The sequence below is a fragment of the Poromitra crassiceps genome (genome assembly GCF_964638095.1).
Source record: "Poromitra crassiceps genome assembly, chromosome: 1".
NCBI lineage: Eukaryota > Metazoa > Chordata > Actinopteri > Beryciformes > Melamphaidae > Poromitra > Poromitra crassiceps.
In genome coordinates this window covers 131,403,278-131,421,260 of record NC_139623.1, presented here as the reverse complement: position 1 = coordinate 131,421,260, position 17,983 = coordinate 131,403,278, and the positions used below count along the sequence as shown (strand labels likewise).

The 17,983-nt window shown below is 42.6% G+C and overlaps 1 protein-coding gene across 1 annotated transcript in view; it reads left to right on the top strand.

Annotated features, from left to right (window-relative positions):
- Positions 1-17,371, top strand: part of entr1 (endosome associated trafficking regulator 1) — a 32,878-nt gene extending 15,507 nt beyond the window's left edge. Inside the window, exons 7-10 of the mRNA XM_083633123.1 lie at positions 991-1,102; positions 3,564-3,626; positions 5,921-6,060; positions 15,207-17,371. Coding sequence (XP_083489249.1) covers positions 991-1,102; positions 3,564-3,626; positions 5,921-6,060; positions 15,207-15,297 — 406 coding nt within the window. The 3' untranslated portion in view covers positions 15,298-17,371. The remainder of the gene's footprint in view (positions 1-990; positions 1,103-3,563; positions 3,627-5,920; positions 6,061-15,206) is intronic.
- The last annotated feature ends 612 nt before the right edge of the window (positions 17,372-17,983 follow it).

Here is a 17,983-nt window from a genome sequence, read left to right as displayed (position 1 = left end):
CTCGATGCATCTTAAATCGATGCATCACTTTTTTCCGCAATACATGATTTATTTTTTCTCACTTTCTTTTTTCTCACTGTGTGGCTACTTTTAAAATAAAAGTGCATTTGGAATTGCATTGTATTATGATCCATAATTAAAATAAACAACTGCATGTACTTCCATTATATTTTATTTTATTATATATATTTTTTAATAATAATAATTAATAATCGATTTTTGACATTTGTGAATCGATGCAGAATCGTGCACGTCCGCATCGCGATGCATCTTATAATCGATTATTTTTGACACCCCTAGTGTGTGTGTGTGTGTGTGTGTGTGTGTGAGAGAGACACACACACACACACACACACAAACACTCGCTACACTGGTTCTGACCATAGACTGTGAAATAAATAAAAAAGAGTAGGCTACGCAACGTGTGCGCACACATTCTCCTAATCTCAGCTGTCAAAAGAAAAGGAGATGAATCTCCTGGGCTCTGGGAGGGTTGGCAGCCCTGTCTGCTCCACTTGCTTTTTACCTGGTGTCAAACCAAACCAAACCAGCTGGAAAAACGAAACAATGTACCATTTTTGCATTTGGTGCGAATCAAGGAACCGGACTGGCTGGTCTAAAAATGCCCTAAATATAGCTGAATCGCTGGGATTGACCAAGTAAAACTATTTTTATAAACATTTTATGAAATGAAAAAATAAATGGCGGATGAAATCCCTTGGTTCGTATGCCGAACCCGGAAGAGGGTGTGACTTTGGCACTCTATGGGCCTTTTTCCACAGCAGCCATTTTGTGTCTAAAAGGCAGGGTAAACACAGGTGCAACCAAAACATTAATGAGGGCCCCAGCATTGGAACACCTAAATGGACTGGAAGTTGGAAACCCTCATTAATGTTTTGGTTGCACCTGTGTTTACCCTGCCTTTTAGACACAAAAAGGCCCATTAGAGAGCTCAGTCGGTCAGTGTTTACCCAACATGCCTCTGTGCAGGGTGGGCCGGCTGTGGGATGAGCTTGCTCAGAGGAGGCGTCAGGAGGAGAAGGAGGCTCAGGACCTGGAGAGCATGGTGCACTCTGTGGAGCAGAACCTCCAGCTCATGACTGTATGTCACACTTTAACACAACATGCACACATGTTTTGTGATCAATACTTTTATTTACTTTACAACATTTAAAATAAAATACACAAGACAAATAGAAAACGTAATAGATGAGATTCATTTCATTTTATTTCATTTAATGTTTATTTGTATAGGGACAGATACATAAACATAGAACATTTAACAGGAAGCGGTCTTATGTCATACTGTATATCATAACATTTCTAGCCTAGGCTAATTTGCAGTGTTTGTCCCTAGATCTTACAGGGCAAATATTAAAAACAGATATACAATAAACGGTAAACAACAAGGATGGAGAGCACACACAAATGAATATTATCAACATAAATGGCAAGTTTACCCCCCCCCCCACACACACACACACACACATACACACACAAGAGTAAGGAAGTCACTAATGAGAACATGACTGCTGGCTCTTCAGAAACTGTTTCAGACTGGATTTAAAGTGATCCCAGTTATGATCTTGTTTAAGATATGTGGGCAATGAGTTCCATAGTTTAACCCCCTGTACAGAGAAAGCCGTTTGTCCTAAGGAGGATTTACGGAAAGGCACTTTGCAGTTTCCTGGAACAGCACCCTTAGTGGTTGTGCCAGAAACCCCACGAGGTTCCACCCCATACATTGAATACATTTATGGATACATTTTATGTTAGCGCATTTAGTAAAATTATCAAAACTTAAAATATTTAGTTTCTCAATTACATGGCAATGGCATGGCATTAGCGCACAGGCATTCTTGAGGCATCCTCTCTGCCTCTGGATTGCCTTTGCCCCGGGAGGGTCTGGTGAGACGAAGGAGGAGCGCGGCCGGGAGTAACCCACAGGGCCTTAGACCCTCCATGCACCGAAGGGTCTTACAATACTGCGGTGTAGCACTAACTCTATTGCAGCGGATTGGGCGTGATCAACCCTTCCGCGGGCAACGTCGCAGACAGAGTAGGAAGGCTGATCCGTGAGCGGCTGCTTCTGGGATGTGGGTCGGGGTCTTAATCGGCCTTGGCTGGGTCTACTGGGCGAGGGTGTATGATGTTGAAAGACCCGAAACACGTTACGACCCCAGCTAACATCACTGATGACGTGTCCCAGCGCATGCTGTAGTATGTATTTTAAACACAAACCTGATTGGCTTCCTGTCCAAGATTTTTATTGCACGGTTGTATATCAACTCAAGAGGTTTGGTTACAGTCGGACCAGCTTGAAACCATACGGTTACACAATAACTCGGGTATGAGAAAATCATAAAGGGCATCTAGATATTTGCAGCATAAGATGGTAGACAATTCCTTATCCATCTAAATGTATATAGGTTTGCAATATAGATGATTGGATGTAATCCAACAGGTACTGGAGCACACAGATCAAGTGTATAATGAAGTTTTTTTATTTAACTAACGTTTCGACACTACTGTGTCTTCATCAGAGTCTCCGCGGACTCCCATTTGAGAACCACTGCTCTACAGGGCCAGAATAACAGGTTGAGTCTACAGAGTAGCCTTCAAGTGTGCGTCAAGACTGATGTAATCTGATGTGTGTCCTATAAGTATCTTTGACTTTCTGTTCAATGTATTTAAGCCTGTGTATCCATCCGTGAATATACAAGAGTGCATCTCTTGGCCAAGATCTATCTTAAATACATCATATCAGACGACTTCTTCTGACTCCTGGCTCCATCATTTAATTTCAACTGGTTTTCTTCAAGTGGTTCACTGTTTACCTTTTGGCTGTGGAATTTCATTCTCTAACAAGGATCTGAACTCAAAATAAACCATGTTATGCTCCATAGTTGATTGCTGTATTGCTGACAAAAATGTGTTATTGTAAGTCGCTTTGGATAAAAGCGTCTGCCAAATGACGTAATGTAATGTACCGTAATGTAAACCAATGTTTTTTTTACAGTGTTTTCGAACTCTTTGGCCAGCGGAGAATACTTCAGAATACATGAGAGTCTATCATCTACTGGTTTTCTGCGTTTATTATGAAGACATTCATTCTGATCAACATTTTTTTAATTTGTCAGCAGCATTATCAATCCAACTCTCCAAATAGCCTCTCTCTCTGAGAGTACCGTACAAATGCCACACGATGGCAGTAGCTACATTTGAAGCATCATATGGGACCCTAGTGTCAGTGACAAAATTTTCCACAACACCCATACCATACACATAACAGAGAGAGAACAGAGAGCCCGTGGAAGTCTCTGGAGCACGCTGTCGTTGCTTACCGTAATTATCGCAATGCATTGTAACAAAAACATGTCAACCCCAACAGAAGCTGATCAGAAAACAAGGAGGCTTGCTACTAAAATATGAGCAAATATACCGGTACTTATCAAACAGCCGGAGTCAACTTGTCTGTATGTCTCTCTGTCTGTCTGTCTCTCTGTCTCTCTGTCTGTCTGTCTGTCTGCCTGCCTGCCCGTCTGTCTCTTTCTCTCTCTCAGAAGCGAGCGGTGAAGGCTGAGAGCAGCGTCTCCAAACTGAAAGTGGAGATCCAGCAGCTACAGGTGAGACAGAGACAGAGAGATGTGTTCTAACACAGTGGTTCTCAACATGGGGTCCGTGGACAACCAGGGGTCCTTGAGAGGATTGCAGGGGTCCCCAGCAAACTGATGAATCATTAGACTGCAGCATTATTTCATTTACAAGAAGTGAACTCAGAGAATGTAGAAGATTGACTGTTGTGAATGTGATCATAGTTTCTTTGTCATATCTCTACCTACAATAGAAGATTTTCACGGAATTGTGTGAGGCTGTGGTTTACAGTGATTTTACATTAGCTAAGAGGCATCCACGGCACGCCGCCTAGCTTATCTCCTGTCAGCTGTTGTATTATCAAACACTGCAACAGGAAGTAAACTGGGGCCATTTAGAATGTTTATGTTGTCAAGTTAAAACCGTCTATACAGACAGTCATGGAGTTGTGGACTAAATCAAATCTGTATGGGTGTGAATCTTTGGTATCCCAGGATTCGATTCCGATTCCTGGGCTCACGATCCGATTAAAAATTGATTTTTGATTCCCAATTCAAAATTGATTCTGGATTCAGTACATAGGGGGATTTCACGATCTACTCCAGTCTGCTGTGTTCTAAGAAAGGAGGTGTAGCAAATTATGGCATGAAAGCAGAATAAAGTGTAGAATATTATGTAGTTGTATCAATCAAAAAGTTGTATCAACTGATTGCAATAATGTAAACACACAAAGGCAAACAAACAAAAGGTAACATTTATTCAGGCTAAACTTGCACAGATGAAAACTTCTTGGTATTGCTCAGTGACTTCAAGAACTAGAATGGCCGCACGATATCGCGTTAACGAGCTTGGAAATGGCGTTTGTGAGGTCACAGTGACCTTGACCTTTGACCACCAAAATCTAATCAGTTCATCCTTGAGTCAAGTCGACGTTTGAGCCAAAGTGGAAGAAATTCCGTCAAGGCGTTCCTGACATATCACGTTAACGAGCTTGGAAATGGCGTTCGTGAGGTCACAGTGACCTTGAACTTTGACCACCAAAATCTAATCAATTCATCCTTGAGTCCAAGTCTACGTGAGCCAAATTGGAAGAAATTCCGTCAAGGCGTTCCTGAGATATCACGTTAACGAGCTTGGAAATGGCGTTTGTGAGGTCACAGTGACCTTGAACTTTGACCTTTGACCACCAAAATCTAATCAGTTCATCCGTGAATCCAGATCACACATGGGCAAAATACGGCCTGCGGGCCGCATGCGGTCCTCGGGCGCCACCTGTGTGGCCTGCGATGGAATTGCAAAAAATAAAAAATAATGTACAGTGCACCTGAAAGCAACATGCAAGATACCTGCTGAATAAGTGTCCAAATGTTCATGTCATTCTGGCCAATACTCCACTTCTGTTATAGCATTTCAGTCTGGAATATGGAATATCTTTCAATAATCTTTATGGCTAAAAGGCTACATTGAATTAGAAATTTAAATAATTAACTCATTGGTTTTGGATTTATTTAGCTTCAAGACTGCATTTTTGTTCATGTGACCCTCAACACAGGCTTTGATCATCCCGGGCCACTTACTGATACTTATGCTTAAATTAACCCACTCATATTCTGATTTATTTCAAGAAAAACATTTTGGCTAGTGGAAATTCTAATTGGCTGGTAACTTTAAAATCTAGCAGCCATATTGGCAGGTGGTCAAAAAAGTTAATTTCAAGCCCTGAGAGCAGGTGGTGACATAGGAGTGAGTGAGAATAGGATCAAATATTGGTGGTTAAGACTGAATAATGGCATCACAACTGTTAATTTAAAATGAGTTATTCCTCTAAACCTGGCTTCAAATGCCCCAAATCTTTCGCGCTGGCGCCGTTCGGCCCTCAGCAAAACCTGGTAGCGAGGACATTTTTTGTGGCCCTCTCTATCATCAAAGTTGCCCATCCATGGGTTACGGCATGACAATATTTGTTCGGCCCCCGGCAACAATCTGGGTTTCTCATGTGGCCCCCCATGAAAAATAGTTGCCCACCCCTGGTCCAGATGGATGTTTGAGGCAAATTTGATTAAATTCCGTAATGGCATAAAAAAGTAATACATAAATGAAAAAATAATTGATTCTTGGGATATTCAGAATCGTGGGAGATAGGAATTGCTATACACGATTTTTTTTTTGAGGGGGGGGGGGGGGGCGGGGCACATATGACAATGTGACAATAAAATATTCTCAGATTTGGCCTTAGAAGACAAAATCTCATCGAATGGGGGTCTGTGGCTGTGTGTGTGTGTGTGCGTACGCCTGCGTGTGTTTGTGCGTGTGTGTGTAAGTGTAGGCTCAGGTTGAATCCTCCCACTCTGAGGTGGAGCGTCTGAAGGCGGCGGACTCAGAGGTCGTCATGACGATGAGACACAACGCTCAGCTGGCCTCCGAGTATCTGAACAAGACAACCAGCCGAGCCCAGGCCAGCCTGCAGTTAGTACCAGACCACACCTACCATACCATACATACCATAAAATATATACCATACCTTACATACTAGTGATGGGCAGGCTTCCCAGAACCCGCTGGGTCCCGTTGGTTGGCCCGCCCCGCGGGCGGTCTGGGTTGGCAAATTAGGAAAATATTGCGGGTGGGGCGGTTCAGAACATGACAAAGCACAGCAGCATTATTAAATAACTTACAGCAGCTAAACAAGCAGACTAATTAAAGCCGTGATATCTCTCACACACAGACAGACGGCTGTGAGTCTAACAAAGACAAAGATTTTTTTTTTTTTTTTTTTACTCATTGAGTGCCAATGACGACTATAGTCGTCAATTCAAATAGTAACGTAGAGTGCCAATGACGACTAAAGTCGACAATTGCGTTTTTTGACGGTGGGACGTGGATCAAAGCCTGATGCATCTCCTGTAAAAATATGGGCGATTTTGAAGGTGTATAAGCTATTTTACGGACCCATTAGGTGGCGACAGCGCTCTCCAGACCAGAGAAAGGCAAGGAAAAACAGCAAAGAAGCCGTGATGAAAGAGAAACCGATGCATGCTGGAGCCAGAGCGGCACAGATTGCTCTGGCTGGAGCCAACGTTAGCTGCGAACAGCAGCCAATCCGCTCCCACAACTGAGCCCCTCTGTCTCTGCTGCATAGTTTCTCCACACGATTAGCCGCCAGAAAAGGAGACACCCGATACCGAAAAGCCAAACCATTCTCAGCAGTCCGGTTTGGCTTTTCGGTGTTGCGATGGGGGCCGGCGCACAAAAACGGCAGAGCGCTCCGAAAATAGACGCTGGGTGCGTTAGTCTGTGTGTTAGTGTGGGGATGAGTTTCTCCCAGCTCTGGCATGCAGGCTGTGTGTTAGTGTGGGGGTGAGTTTCTCCCAGCTCCAGCATGCAAGCTGTGTGTTAGTGTGGGGATGAGTTTATCCCAGCTCCAGCAGGAAGAGATTCGTCGCCTGACGCAGGTAGCAGAGATTCGAGCAGAGCCACCAGAGACACTCCCATGGAGGAGGAGTTTGCAGTTGAGGGGGGTGGGGCACGCAGGGCACCACACAACTACACCACGTCACTACATCAGAAAATATTAGCTTCAGAGTCAGTGATGTGCTTGAAATGCTTCATTTCACAAAAGGCTCATTATCTCAGCTTCTAGTTTGAAACGTCTGTTTTTGGTGAAATCAACCTATCTTCTCCGGCTGATAACTAAAGAACGGAAAATGATATCAATAAACTTTTTTTTGCTGATGATACAAGAGAGTCTCATCGTTCTTTGGGCGTGTTCGGTGTTTACATAGTAATATCACACAATATTCTGTGGGTCTTGAGTTATCACTGAAAACGCTCTGAAAGGGCTGGCACTGGGAGCATCCGTTTTCCAAAAGTGGCTGGCACTCAATGAGTTAATAAAAAAAAAATCGATCTCTGGACATATGAATCGATATCAAAGGATTAAAATAAAAATAGATTAAAAATCGGAGAATCAATTTTTTTAACCCAGCCCTAGTATCCAGCCCAGTGGGCAAGCTCTGAGGTTTTCCCACAACGACACGGAAGTAACCCTGAAAGCTGAAATTCCTCAAATGGCCACTTAACTCATTGAGTGCCAGCCACTTTTGGAAAACGGATGCTCCTTTCAGAGCGTTTTCAGTGATTTCTCGAGGCCCACAGAATATTGTGTGATATTACTATGTAAACACCGAACACGCCCAAAGAACGATGAGACTCTCTTGTATCATCAGCAAAAAAAAGTTTATTGATATCATTTTCCGTTCTTTAGTTCTCAGCAGTAGAAGATAGGTTGATTTCACCAAAAACCGACGTTTCAAACTAGAAGCTGAGATAATGAGCCTTTTGTGAAATGAAGCATTTCAAGCACATCACTGACTCTGAAGCTAATATTTTCTGATGTAGTGACGTGGTGTAGTTGTGTGGTGCCCTGCGTGCCCCACCCCCCTCAACTGCAAACTCCTCCGCCGTGGGAGTGTCTCTGGTGGCTCTGCTCGAATCTCTGCTACCTGCGTCAGGCGACGAATCTCTGCATGGAGCTGGGATAAACTCATCCCCACGCTAACACACAGCTTGCATGCTGGAGCTGGGAGAAACTCACCCCCACACTAACACACAGCCTGCATGCCGGCGGAGCTGGGAGAAACTCATCCCCACACTAACACACAGCCTAACACGCACCCAGCGTCTATTTTCGGAGCGCTCCGCCGTTTTTGTGCGCCGGCTCCCAGCGCGACACCGAAAAGCCAAACCGGACTGCTGAGAATGGTTTGGCGGGTGCTGCTTTTCTGGCGGCTAATCGTGTGGAGAAACTATGCAGCAGAGACAGAGGGGCTCAGTTGTGGGAGCGGATTGGCTGCTGTTCGCAGCTAACGTTAGCTCCAGCCAGAGCAATCTATACGGCTCTGGCTCCAGCATGCATCGGTTTCCGTTTCATCACGGGGCTTCTTCTGCTGTTTTTCCTCACCTTTCTCTAATCTGGAGAGCACTGTCGCCACCTAATGGGTCCGTAAAGTAGTTTATACACCTTCAACATCCACCATATTTTTACAGGAGATGCATCAGGCTTTGATCCACGTCCCACCGTCAAAAAAAAAACGCAATTGACGTCTTTAGACGTCATTGGCACTCAATGAGTTAAGGCAGGACTCAAAAGTCCCATCATTCCCGTTCACCTCCATGTTAAAATGCCCCACTTTGTAACAGTGATTAAGCATCTTTAAAGCCTGGACCGAAACACGGGTTTGGTCTATATAGCTAATTTCACCTTTTCATAACCACTGTAGGGGGGTAATTTCTTATACATGTATAACTCACCCGTTTGGAGTAAAATAGATGATATAAAAGGGAGTGATTGACAGGTTGCCTGTCCAGTGATCACGCAGCTTGCCGATCACGGACCACTAGCAGGCGGAGCTGTGGCTCTGGGAAACCCCCATCTCACGTGAGCTGTGCAAGGACCCCAAGATGGCGACAGACAACATTTTTGCTGCAAAACGTGACTCTGAAAAATAGTGGATGGGTTTGTCCATATTATTTAGGTCAGTGGTGCAGCCCGGACAGCAAACTGTAAGTTCATATTACTTGCCCAGAGAGTTTTCCCAAGTAATTTATTATTGTGCCCCGATGAGCCTGACCCTGACCTACAGTATGGTCGCAATGCGTTGGTCATTTTAAATAATTTGTTTTGCCATGTTAGAATAAAGGAGTTTTAATTACACCAACTCACAGTGTGCCTTGGATTCTGTTTGAAGTCAACCTGCATTTTTTACATTTTACCAAGATACCACTCATGCAAGGATTCTCTTCACAAAATGAAATAAGCTCAGCATAACACCCGAAATATCCACAGAGCACCTGTAACTTACAGGTGCTCTGTAAGTGATCACTACAAGTACAGCAGCGCTTCCACTCTATTGTCTGCATAATTTATTATTTTGTATTTTGTTGTTTGTTTTCCTCACCTGTACGGCAACCATTTTAGGGCGTCCTCGTCCGTCAGAGTATAGGCTATCGTTCCTCACTCTAAGCGTTGTCAGTTGTCATGTCTCCTAATAGTAAACCATGTCGAGTGTGCTCTGAAACACCTTCAGTCCTCACACGAAAACGCTGTCATTCTTCCTGCATTACTGTTTCACTCCTCACGTGTCAGTCATCGCACAATACGGCGTCACTCGTCAATCATCAGTCCTCACTCGTCAGGCATCACTCCTCACGTCTCACTCAAAAACGTTGTCGATCCTCCTGCAGACTAGCTGTCAGGCATCACTCAAACTAGCTGTCAGTCATCACATGAAAACACTGTCATTCGTTGTTTTTGGTTGTTCTTCCGTGTGATGGGGAAACCGCAAGAATGCCTCTGTGAAATGAGCAACAATTTCTTACAACTTCACTTCTGGTTGAGTGATTTTGCCTTCAAAATAAAAGCGTGTTTTTTTTTGTTTTTTTTTACAATAGATTAAAGTACCGTAAATTCCGGACTATAAGCCGCACCTTTTTTCCCGTTTTTTGGCCTTTTTTGGCCCCTGCGGCTTATATAACGGTGCGGCTTATCTATGGATTTTTTCAAAAAAAATAAAAAAATAAAAAAATCTCTCTTTTTTAGCACTCTTTCTAACTATAAATCCACTTCTGTTTTAATTTCCTCTCTTGCCCTCTTTTCACCACACTGTATGACACTGTATGACACTGTATGACACTGTATGACACTGTGTGCACTGTAAATAACAACACAGGTGGTGTTGTGTTATGTTGTTTTGTTGAAATGTTAATAAATGGGAGCATTACATATGGTAATTAAACATTAAAACACAATAAAAAAAATAAAAATAAATACCATTAAAACACCCGCGGCTTATAGTCCGGTGCGGCTTATATAAGAAAAAAATAGTCAACTTTGAAGGTGCGGCTTATACACCGGTGCGCCTTATAGTCCGGAATTTACGGTAGTAATCCATGAGACCCAAAAGAATTAACATCGTAACACTAAGAGGAACATCTAGTTTAATAATCAAAGATTACTATTTACCAGACAATTGTCCAAGTCCCTCTGATCCGAGTCCCAAGCGAGTCTCAAGTCAATTGGTCCCGAGTCTCAAGCAAGTCCCAAGTCTTTCCTTTTGTCGGCAAGTCAAGTCAAGTCACAATGTTATTTCAAGTCAAGTCTCGAGTCGAGTCACAGGTTATGTCAAGTCGAGTCACAGGTTAGAAAAAATGACAAGGCAGACATTATTTAGGCTGCGGACATGCGCGTTCACGTTAATACGTGCTTGTTGCCAAGCAACACACTTCTCTCAGACGAGCTAGAGACAGCTGACAGACAGCTCCAACTCAGCTCAAACTTATAGAGTTGTATTCAAAGCATAGAAACGTTGTCACAGCTCAATTTAACATCGCCAACACAAGCAGTTTGATCACAAGTGCAATCAGTAGCCTACTGAATGCGATGGCAGACTGCGCACTGCGGGCAGTTGACGAAGTCAGGAAGAAATTGAAAGATCTTCCGACTTATCAGCTTAAAACCCGCCGACGAGCGGAGGTCCTGCGCCCAAAACGTCTATTTTACAGCACATATCGATCGATATTTTTGGAGAAGATTCCGGCCGCATCACGCGCAGATCAAGATGAGACAGCTGTCAGTGAGTAGCTACATGTACGCATTTGGGTGTAACGTTTACGCCTGCTCCATACACAGACGCAGCGCATACAGGGTGCACTAGTCATAAAATTAAGTTAGTCATAACTTTGAGTTCTACATCGGACGTAGCGTGTAAACCTAGGTGTACGCCCAGCTGGTGCACTCGGCTGATCTTGTCACAAGTCCGAGTCGAGTTTCGAGTCATTTTCTTCCAAGTCCGAGTCGAGTTTCAAGTATTTACCTTCCGAGTCGAGTCGGAAGTCGTCAAATTTGCGACTCGAGTCGACTCGAGTCCGAGTCCCTATGACTCGAGTCCAATTGTCTGCTATTTACTATGTTAATTCTCCTCCCACACAGAATTAACATAGTAACACTAAGAGGAACATCTAGTTTAATGTTTGATTATTAAACTAGATGTTCCTCTTAGTGTTACGATGTTAATTCTGTTGGGTCTCATGGTTTACTTCTTTAATCTATTGTAAATAAAAACTAGAACGACCGCAACGCGGACTTATGCCTCCGCCATTAGTTCATTCTTGAGTTCATTCCCCCCCATCCCCCCCGATTTTTTTATCCCATTTTTATCCCCCATTAGTGCCCCAGCGCGGTCGCCCTCCAGCCCTACAGCCTATGGCATATTTGTAGTTAAAGGCCCATTCTGTCGGTTCTGGCGAGAAATAAATGTGCACAAAGTGTTTATTATTGGCAATGAGTGAATGCGCCTTGACTTAAAAATGGCGACCAGGGGCGTTTCTCTCCGACCAGCCGTTCAGAAGATACATGCAAAAACCGCAGTTTCGAAGTGGATAGCATCTCCCGCCACAGCTAGAGGATGTGACGCCTCGCGCGTTCACGAGCTTGTCTCTTGTCCTAGACGCTAACAGGAAATGGCTGAAGTAGCTTTTAACGTTACGTTCGTCGCTAGCTGCTAGCTAAAGGAAACAACAACACAGACTCCAGAAAAAGTCCAGACTAAATAAATAAATATTTATCTAATGAAGCCCGTCTGGCCAGACAGCAGCAATGTGACCGACATCGGGGGGAAACTAGAGTCAGGACTGTGTTTTCGGTTCATGAAGGAAACTTGCTGCTTGTAGCTACTGTAATGTGGTTTTGACCAGATAACGTTAGCTGCTTGCTATTTTCCCACTATTTTCCTTGTCATGAAGTCGCGACCCAAATTTCAGATTTTTTTTTAAACCACTCAAATTTATTGCACAAAAAATAGCACATTAATTTAATACACAATGCCTTCATGCACTGTTATAAACCTCAAATGAACAAAAAAGTGCAACTAGGGCTCAAAACCAATTTAAATAAGGCAGACTTGAATTACAGGCCTATATGTTTTTAAATTTAAACAAGTCAAACTGGTCATGCTCAGAAAGTCTTATTTGAACTGTATGAAATATGAAATAAAAGGCAGACTTGAATTACATGCCTATATGTTTTTAAACAAGTTAATAATAATAATAATAATAATAATAATAATAATAATAATAATAATAATAATAATAATAATAATAAAACAAGTTAACCTGGTCATGCTAATCCAGTTTCAATAGTCTGAATTTAACTAATATGAAATAAAAAGGCAGACTTTTCTTGAATCACAGGCAGGCTATATGCTTTTTAGTTAAACTGGTCATAACTTTTTATTAAACTGGGGCCATGCTAATCCAGTTTCAATCATCTGAATTGAACTAAAATTAAATATGAAATGAAAAGGCAGACTTCTCTTGAATTACAGGCAGAGCATATGCTTCAGCTTGTTAAACAAGTAAAACTGGTCAGGCTAATCCAGTTTCAATAATCTGAATTTAACTCAAATGAAATATAAAAAAAAAGAAAAAAAAAATTGGCCAATGTCCGCGAACCAATCAAAACGGCCCCGCGACCCAAAGTCGCGACCCACCAGTTGAGAAACGCTGATATAATATACAGTCTCTAGTGTATGATTCAACTTTTCCCATGTTCTAATCTAGTGTAAAAAAGCAAACAAACTGAAAAAAGAAACAAAAATCGCAATGAATCGTAATATCGAATCGCAATCATCGTAGAATCGCAATACTTAAGAATCGCAATATATATCGCATCGGCACCCAAGTATCGTGATAGTATCGAATCGGGAGATAAGTGAATCGGCACAGCCCTAATATATAGGCTATTATTCCATATTATTATGCTTCTCAAACCAATCTAACTGCAGTTTAAATACTGCAAGCATGTAAATATGCTGCACCATAGCAAGATCAAAGTGAAAAGAATTGGCTAGAAAAATATAGCCTATCCCTATTAGGGATGTTCATCAATTATCGAAAATCGATAATCGATCGTTAAGGATTGGAATCGATCCTGTGGCATTTGGATCGATTTTTTAATTATTAAAAAAAAAAAAAAAAAAAATTTTTTTTTTTTTTTTTTGGACTAGGTTTGGGTGGAATTCGTTCCTCCTCGCCCCACTCCATTGCACAGCCGACTAACGTGAGGTGGAGCTTCATATAGTCTCTAGTTTTCTGGCTGGGCACGGGCCTTTGTGCCAACAAAACTGTTTTAAACATGAGAAATTCACACCGGCATGCGCCGGGGACAGCAGTGTTGGAGAGGAGACACATTGAAATAAAGAGTTCATTGAGGAGAACACGTTGTCTTTCGTATTTTCTGCCATAGGCATTCATTTTGTTAAAAAAAAAAAAAAAAAAAAAATTGAAAATATTGAAAATTTTCTAAGTATTAATAAAATCGATAATCGATAATTGATCGTTAATTCTCACCGATTATCGATTTTGGAAAATTTTCAAAATGAACATCCCTAATCCCTATGTCATGATGAGATTAGATTGGTGAAAGTTTGTCCAGAATGATATCGTTTTCTCTCCCCTGCTGCACAGGTAGGATGATGCACATAAATATAGCCTACATTATGTAAAGTCATTGCATAAATGTGTTTTTATTGTAAAAGAAAATGTGAAGTAAGTCGTCTTATTGGAGCAACATCACAGTAGGAAGTCACGGTAGAACCGTGTTACGGCTGTCACTCATCTCCTAAATTACTTTAAATCTGCGAGGGATATATATACCACCATGATGACATATGTTTCACATAGGGTTGTGTTTTGATTTCGAGATTTTATTTTGTCCAATATTGAAATGTTCTACAATTGCATGTTGTGTTAACATTACACATTATTTCTATCTACCTTTCTATCTATTTAGGCTCATTTGGTTGCTATTTATTATCGAAATGTATTAGCCCAATGCATGCTGGGAGATTTCACATTTGTGGCTTTGGTAGGGAAGCCAGGCAGTGAACATTTGTTTGGGCAGAATGATCTTGTTTTCTCTCGCCTTTTCTTCTCCCCCACTGCACAGGTAGGATGATGCAACAGCCTCTGAATGTCAGGGACTCAAAACTGTCATGTTATAAAAACTGGCATGTTGTTATACTACGTACGGTATAACAACTTCTTTTTCATCGGTCTTTGTGCCTGTCTGAGCACGAGAGAGAGAGGGAGGGGGAGAGAGTGAGATCGGCAGAGGAGACCTGTGCGTAAATACGCAGATATCCGCGGTGACTGAATAAGTCCTGGTTTTCAAAAGTGCAAAGCGCTAAATTAACGGCAGGGGGGAAGATATTCTTAGGCCGGTATTTAAGGCCGAAACGCCCATTCTGGCCTATTCTGGCACTGCGCCACGCCTCTTTGGCGTAAAGCGTATTGCGGGGCCTAAAACCATGTTGCTATCTTCCCGAGGCAGGCGCAAGGCACGTTTTTTTGCGTTTAACGCCAGTTTTTGCGCATAAGGCCTGTGGGAGAATAGGGCCCATAGTGCCTTTAATGAAGAACGAAACAATCATAAGTTACAGCCTGTTAATGAAACCATACCTCTTACCTGTTCTGTCTGTCTGTCTGTCTGTCTGTCTGTCTGTCTGTGTGTTTCTCTGTCTGCTTGTCTATGTCTGTCTATCTTTCTGTCTCTCCAGACAGCTGCTGAGTGAAGCAGAGTCTCTGTGTTTGGTCTCCCAGCTGTTGCAGTCCATCGACAAGATCTCCCGTCTGAACACAGAGTCCTGACCTCTGACCTCCAGACCTGTTTCCAGCCAAGGGGAAACCTCCGGCGCTGAAAAGTAAAGCCCATATTTTCATACAGTCTATGGCTCCACCCTGCTGTTCTGAGCTGGACACAAACCTGCGGAGACGTGACAGGAGGGTCTCAGGCAGAAAGGAAAGGAAAGGAAAAGACCAAACACACAAACCGGGAAGAGAAAAAGATCCCAGTACATTCCTCATGTACTGGCTATGGCTACGCTATGGCTCTGCAGGCTCTGTCAGAGCCAAGTTGTTGCGTTTACCATGGAAAGTGAAGGGAAATGTTTTCTAATAGATATTTTCTTTTATCAATCATCTAGATCAGGGGTCTTCAATTACTTTTCACCAAGGGCCGCATTTTGCTGAGGGCCAGGGGCTGGGGGCCGAACGGCGCATTTGAAGGCAGGTTTAGAGGAGTAACTCATTTTAAATTAACAGTTGTGATGTCATTATTCAGTCTTAAACACCAATCTTTGATCCTTTTCTCACTCCTCACTTCCACACCTGCTCTCCCTGCAGGGCTTGAAATTAACTTCTTTGACCACCTGCCAATATGGCTGCTAGATTTCAAAGTTACCAGCTAATTAGAATTTCCACTAGCCCCAAAAAATTTCTTGAAATAAACGAGAATATGAGTGGGTTAATTTAAGCATAAGTATCAGTAAGTGGCCCGGGGATTCTCAAAGCCTGTTGAGGGTCACACAAGAACAAAAAGGCACTCTTGAAGCTAAATAAAACCAAACCAACCAAAACCAACGAGTTAATTATTTAAATGTTTACTCTAATGTAGAACAGTAATTTCTTACACATGAGATTACTTTTAGCCTTTTAGTCATAAAGATTATTGAAAGAAATTCCATATTCCAGACTGAAATGTTATAACAGAAGTGGAGTATTGGCCAGAATGACATGAACATTTGGACACTTATTCAGCGGGTATCTTGCATGTTGCGTTCAGGTGCACTGTAAAAAATATATATATATATTTATTTTTTTCCAGCAAAATGTGGCCCTTGGTGAAAAGTAATTGAAGACCCTTGCCATACCTTATTCCAGACCGGCTCAAATAAATACACGCGGCCATTGAATTCATCGTCCATAATCTTGAGATCAGATATCAGCCAGCGGTGTCTAGCAAGCTACAGATCTACTGCTCTGGGCTCGGAAACCTGCCTTAAAGGGCAGAGTTTGAGCTCAGAGCAGTCGATCTACACTGCTCTGAGCTCACTCTGTACATCATCAATCTAACATCTAACCCTGCTGCTCTGGACTGAGCAGAGTAGAGTGCTCCCCGTTGCTCCACCCCCTCTGCTGATCTGGGGAGAGTTGTAGACTAGCTCATGCTTCATCCGATACATGTGCAGTCGCCAGCCGCTTATTTTCACCTGACAGCGAGGAGTTTCACTGCAGTATTCACCCCAGTTCCCCTACCCACAGGCGCCCCGACCGACCAGAGGTGGCGCTAGTGCAGCGACGAGGACACATACCCTTAATCCAGCTTCCCACCTGCAGACACAGCCAACTGTGCCTGCATGGACACCCGACTAAGCCGGAGGTAACACGGCGGCTCAAACCTGCAACCCTCGGTAGGCAGGGAATCTCCCACTGCACTACCTGGACGCCCTAAGCCACATGTTTTTGCTGAACTGAAATATAAATAATTTTGGATGACATCCCAACATGGTCGGCTGCCTCACAGTGATGTGTGGTGATATTAGAGCTGCAAAGATTACTCGATTAATATACATAAATTAATCGTTTAGACTAATTTTTAAGAAAAACATACAATTGCTCTTGTTCCAGCTTAATGTGAATATTTTCTGGTGTCTTTAGTCTTCTGTGACAGTAAACTGATTATCTTTGGGTTATGGACTGTTGGTCAGGACATAAGACATTTGAGGACGTCATCTTTGGCTTTGGGGAAAAAGTGATTGTGATTTTTCAACATTTTGTGACATTTTATAGACCAAACATCGATTAGTCGAGAAAATAATTGACAGATTAATTTATAATGAAAATAATCAGTTACAGGAGATATATATTTAGCTCAATCTGTTTACCCTGGCTTTTGATAATAAATCACATTGTTGTATCGGTGGTGCGTCTCTGTATGTGATGTATTAGGTCTGGGTATCGCAAAAAAACAAGGAACTTTTTCATAGTTCTAGGAACAGTTGGAGGAACTCGGCCCTTTTTGCTGTGTTCGCACCGCAGGAACTGGGAACCATAGTAGTTCTTAGAGGGACTTTAGCTTCTACTTCAGGGTAGGTACTCTCCCAGCATAAGAGGAACCTTGAGTGGTACAGATGTAAGTGTACTTTGATTGGTCGAATGTCTAGAAATGCCCCAAGGCGGTAATATCACTAACGTAAACTTGCTTTTCTTTTTTTAAGAAGCAAACATTAGCTAGCTAATTGTTGGCCAAAGTATCAGTCCCCAGTGAACTCTCACTTGCTTTACTATGAAGCTACTAGTAGCGGTTAGCATGCTAACCACCGGCTTATGTCACTTCAGCATTCCTACATATAGGCCTATTGGCCGTGTAAATGCAAACAGAAAAAAAGCCCTTGAATATTTAGTTCTCGGTGGAGCTCCCCAGCGGGCAGTTCCTCTCAGAGAGTCCACAGAACGGTTTAGTCCCCAAATGCCTATTCGGCCGTGGGCCAGGGCC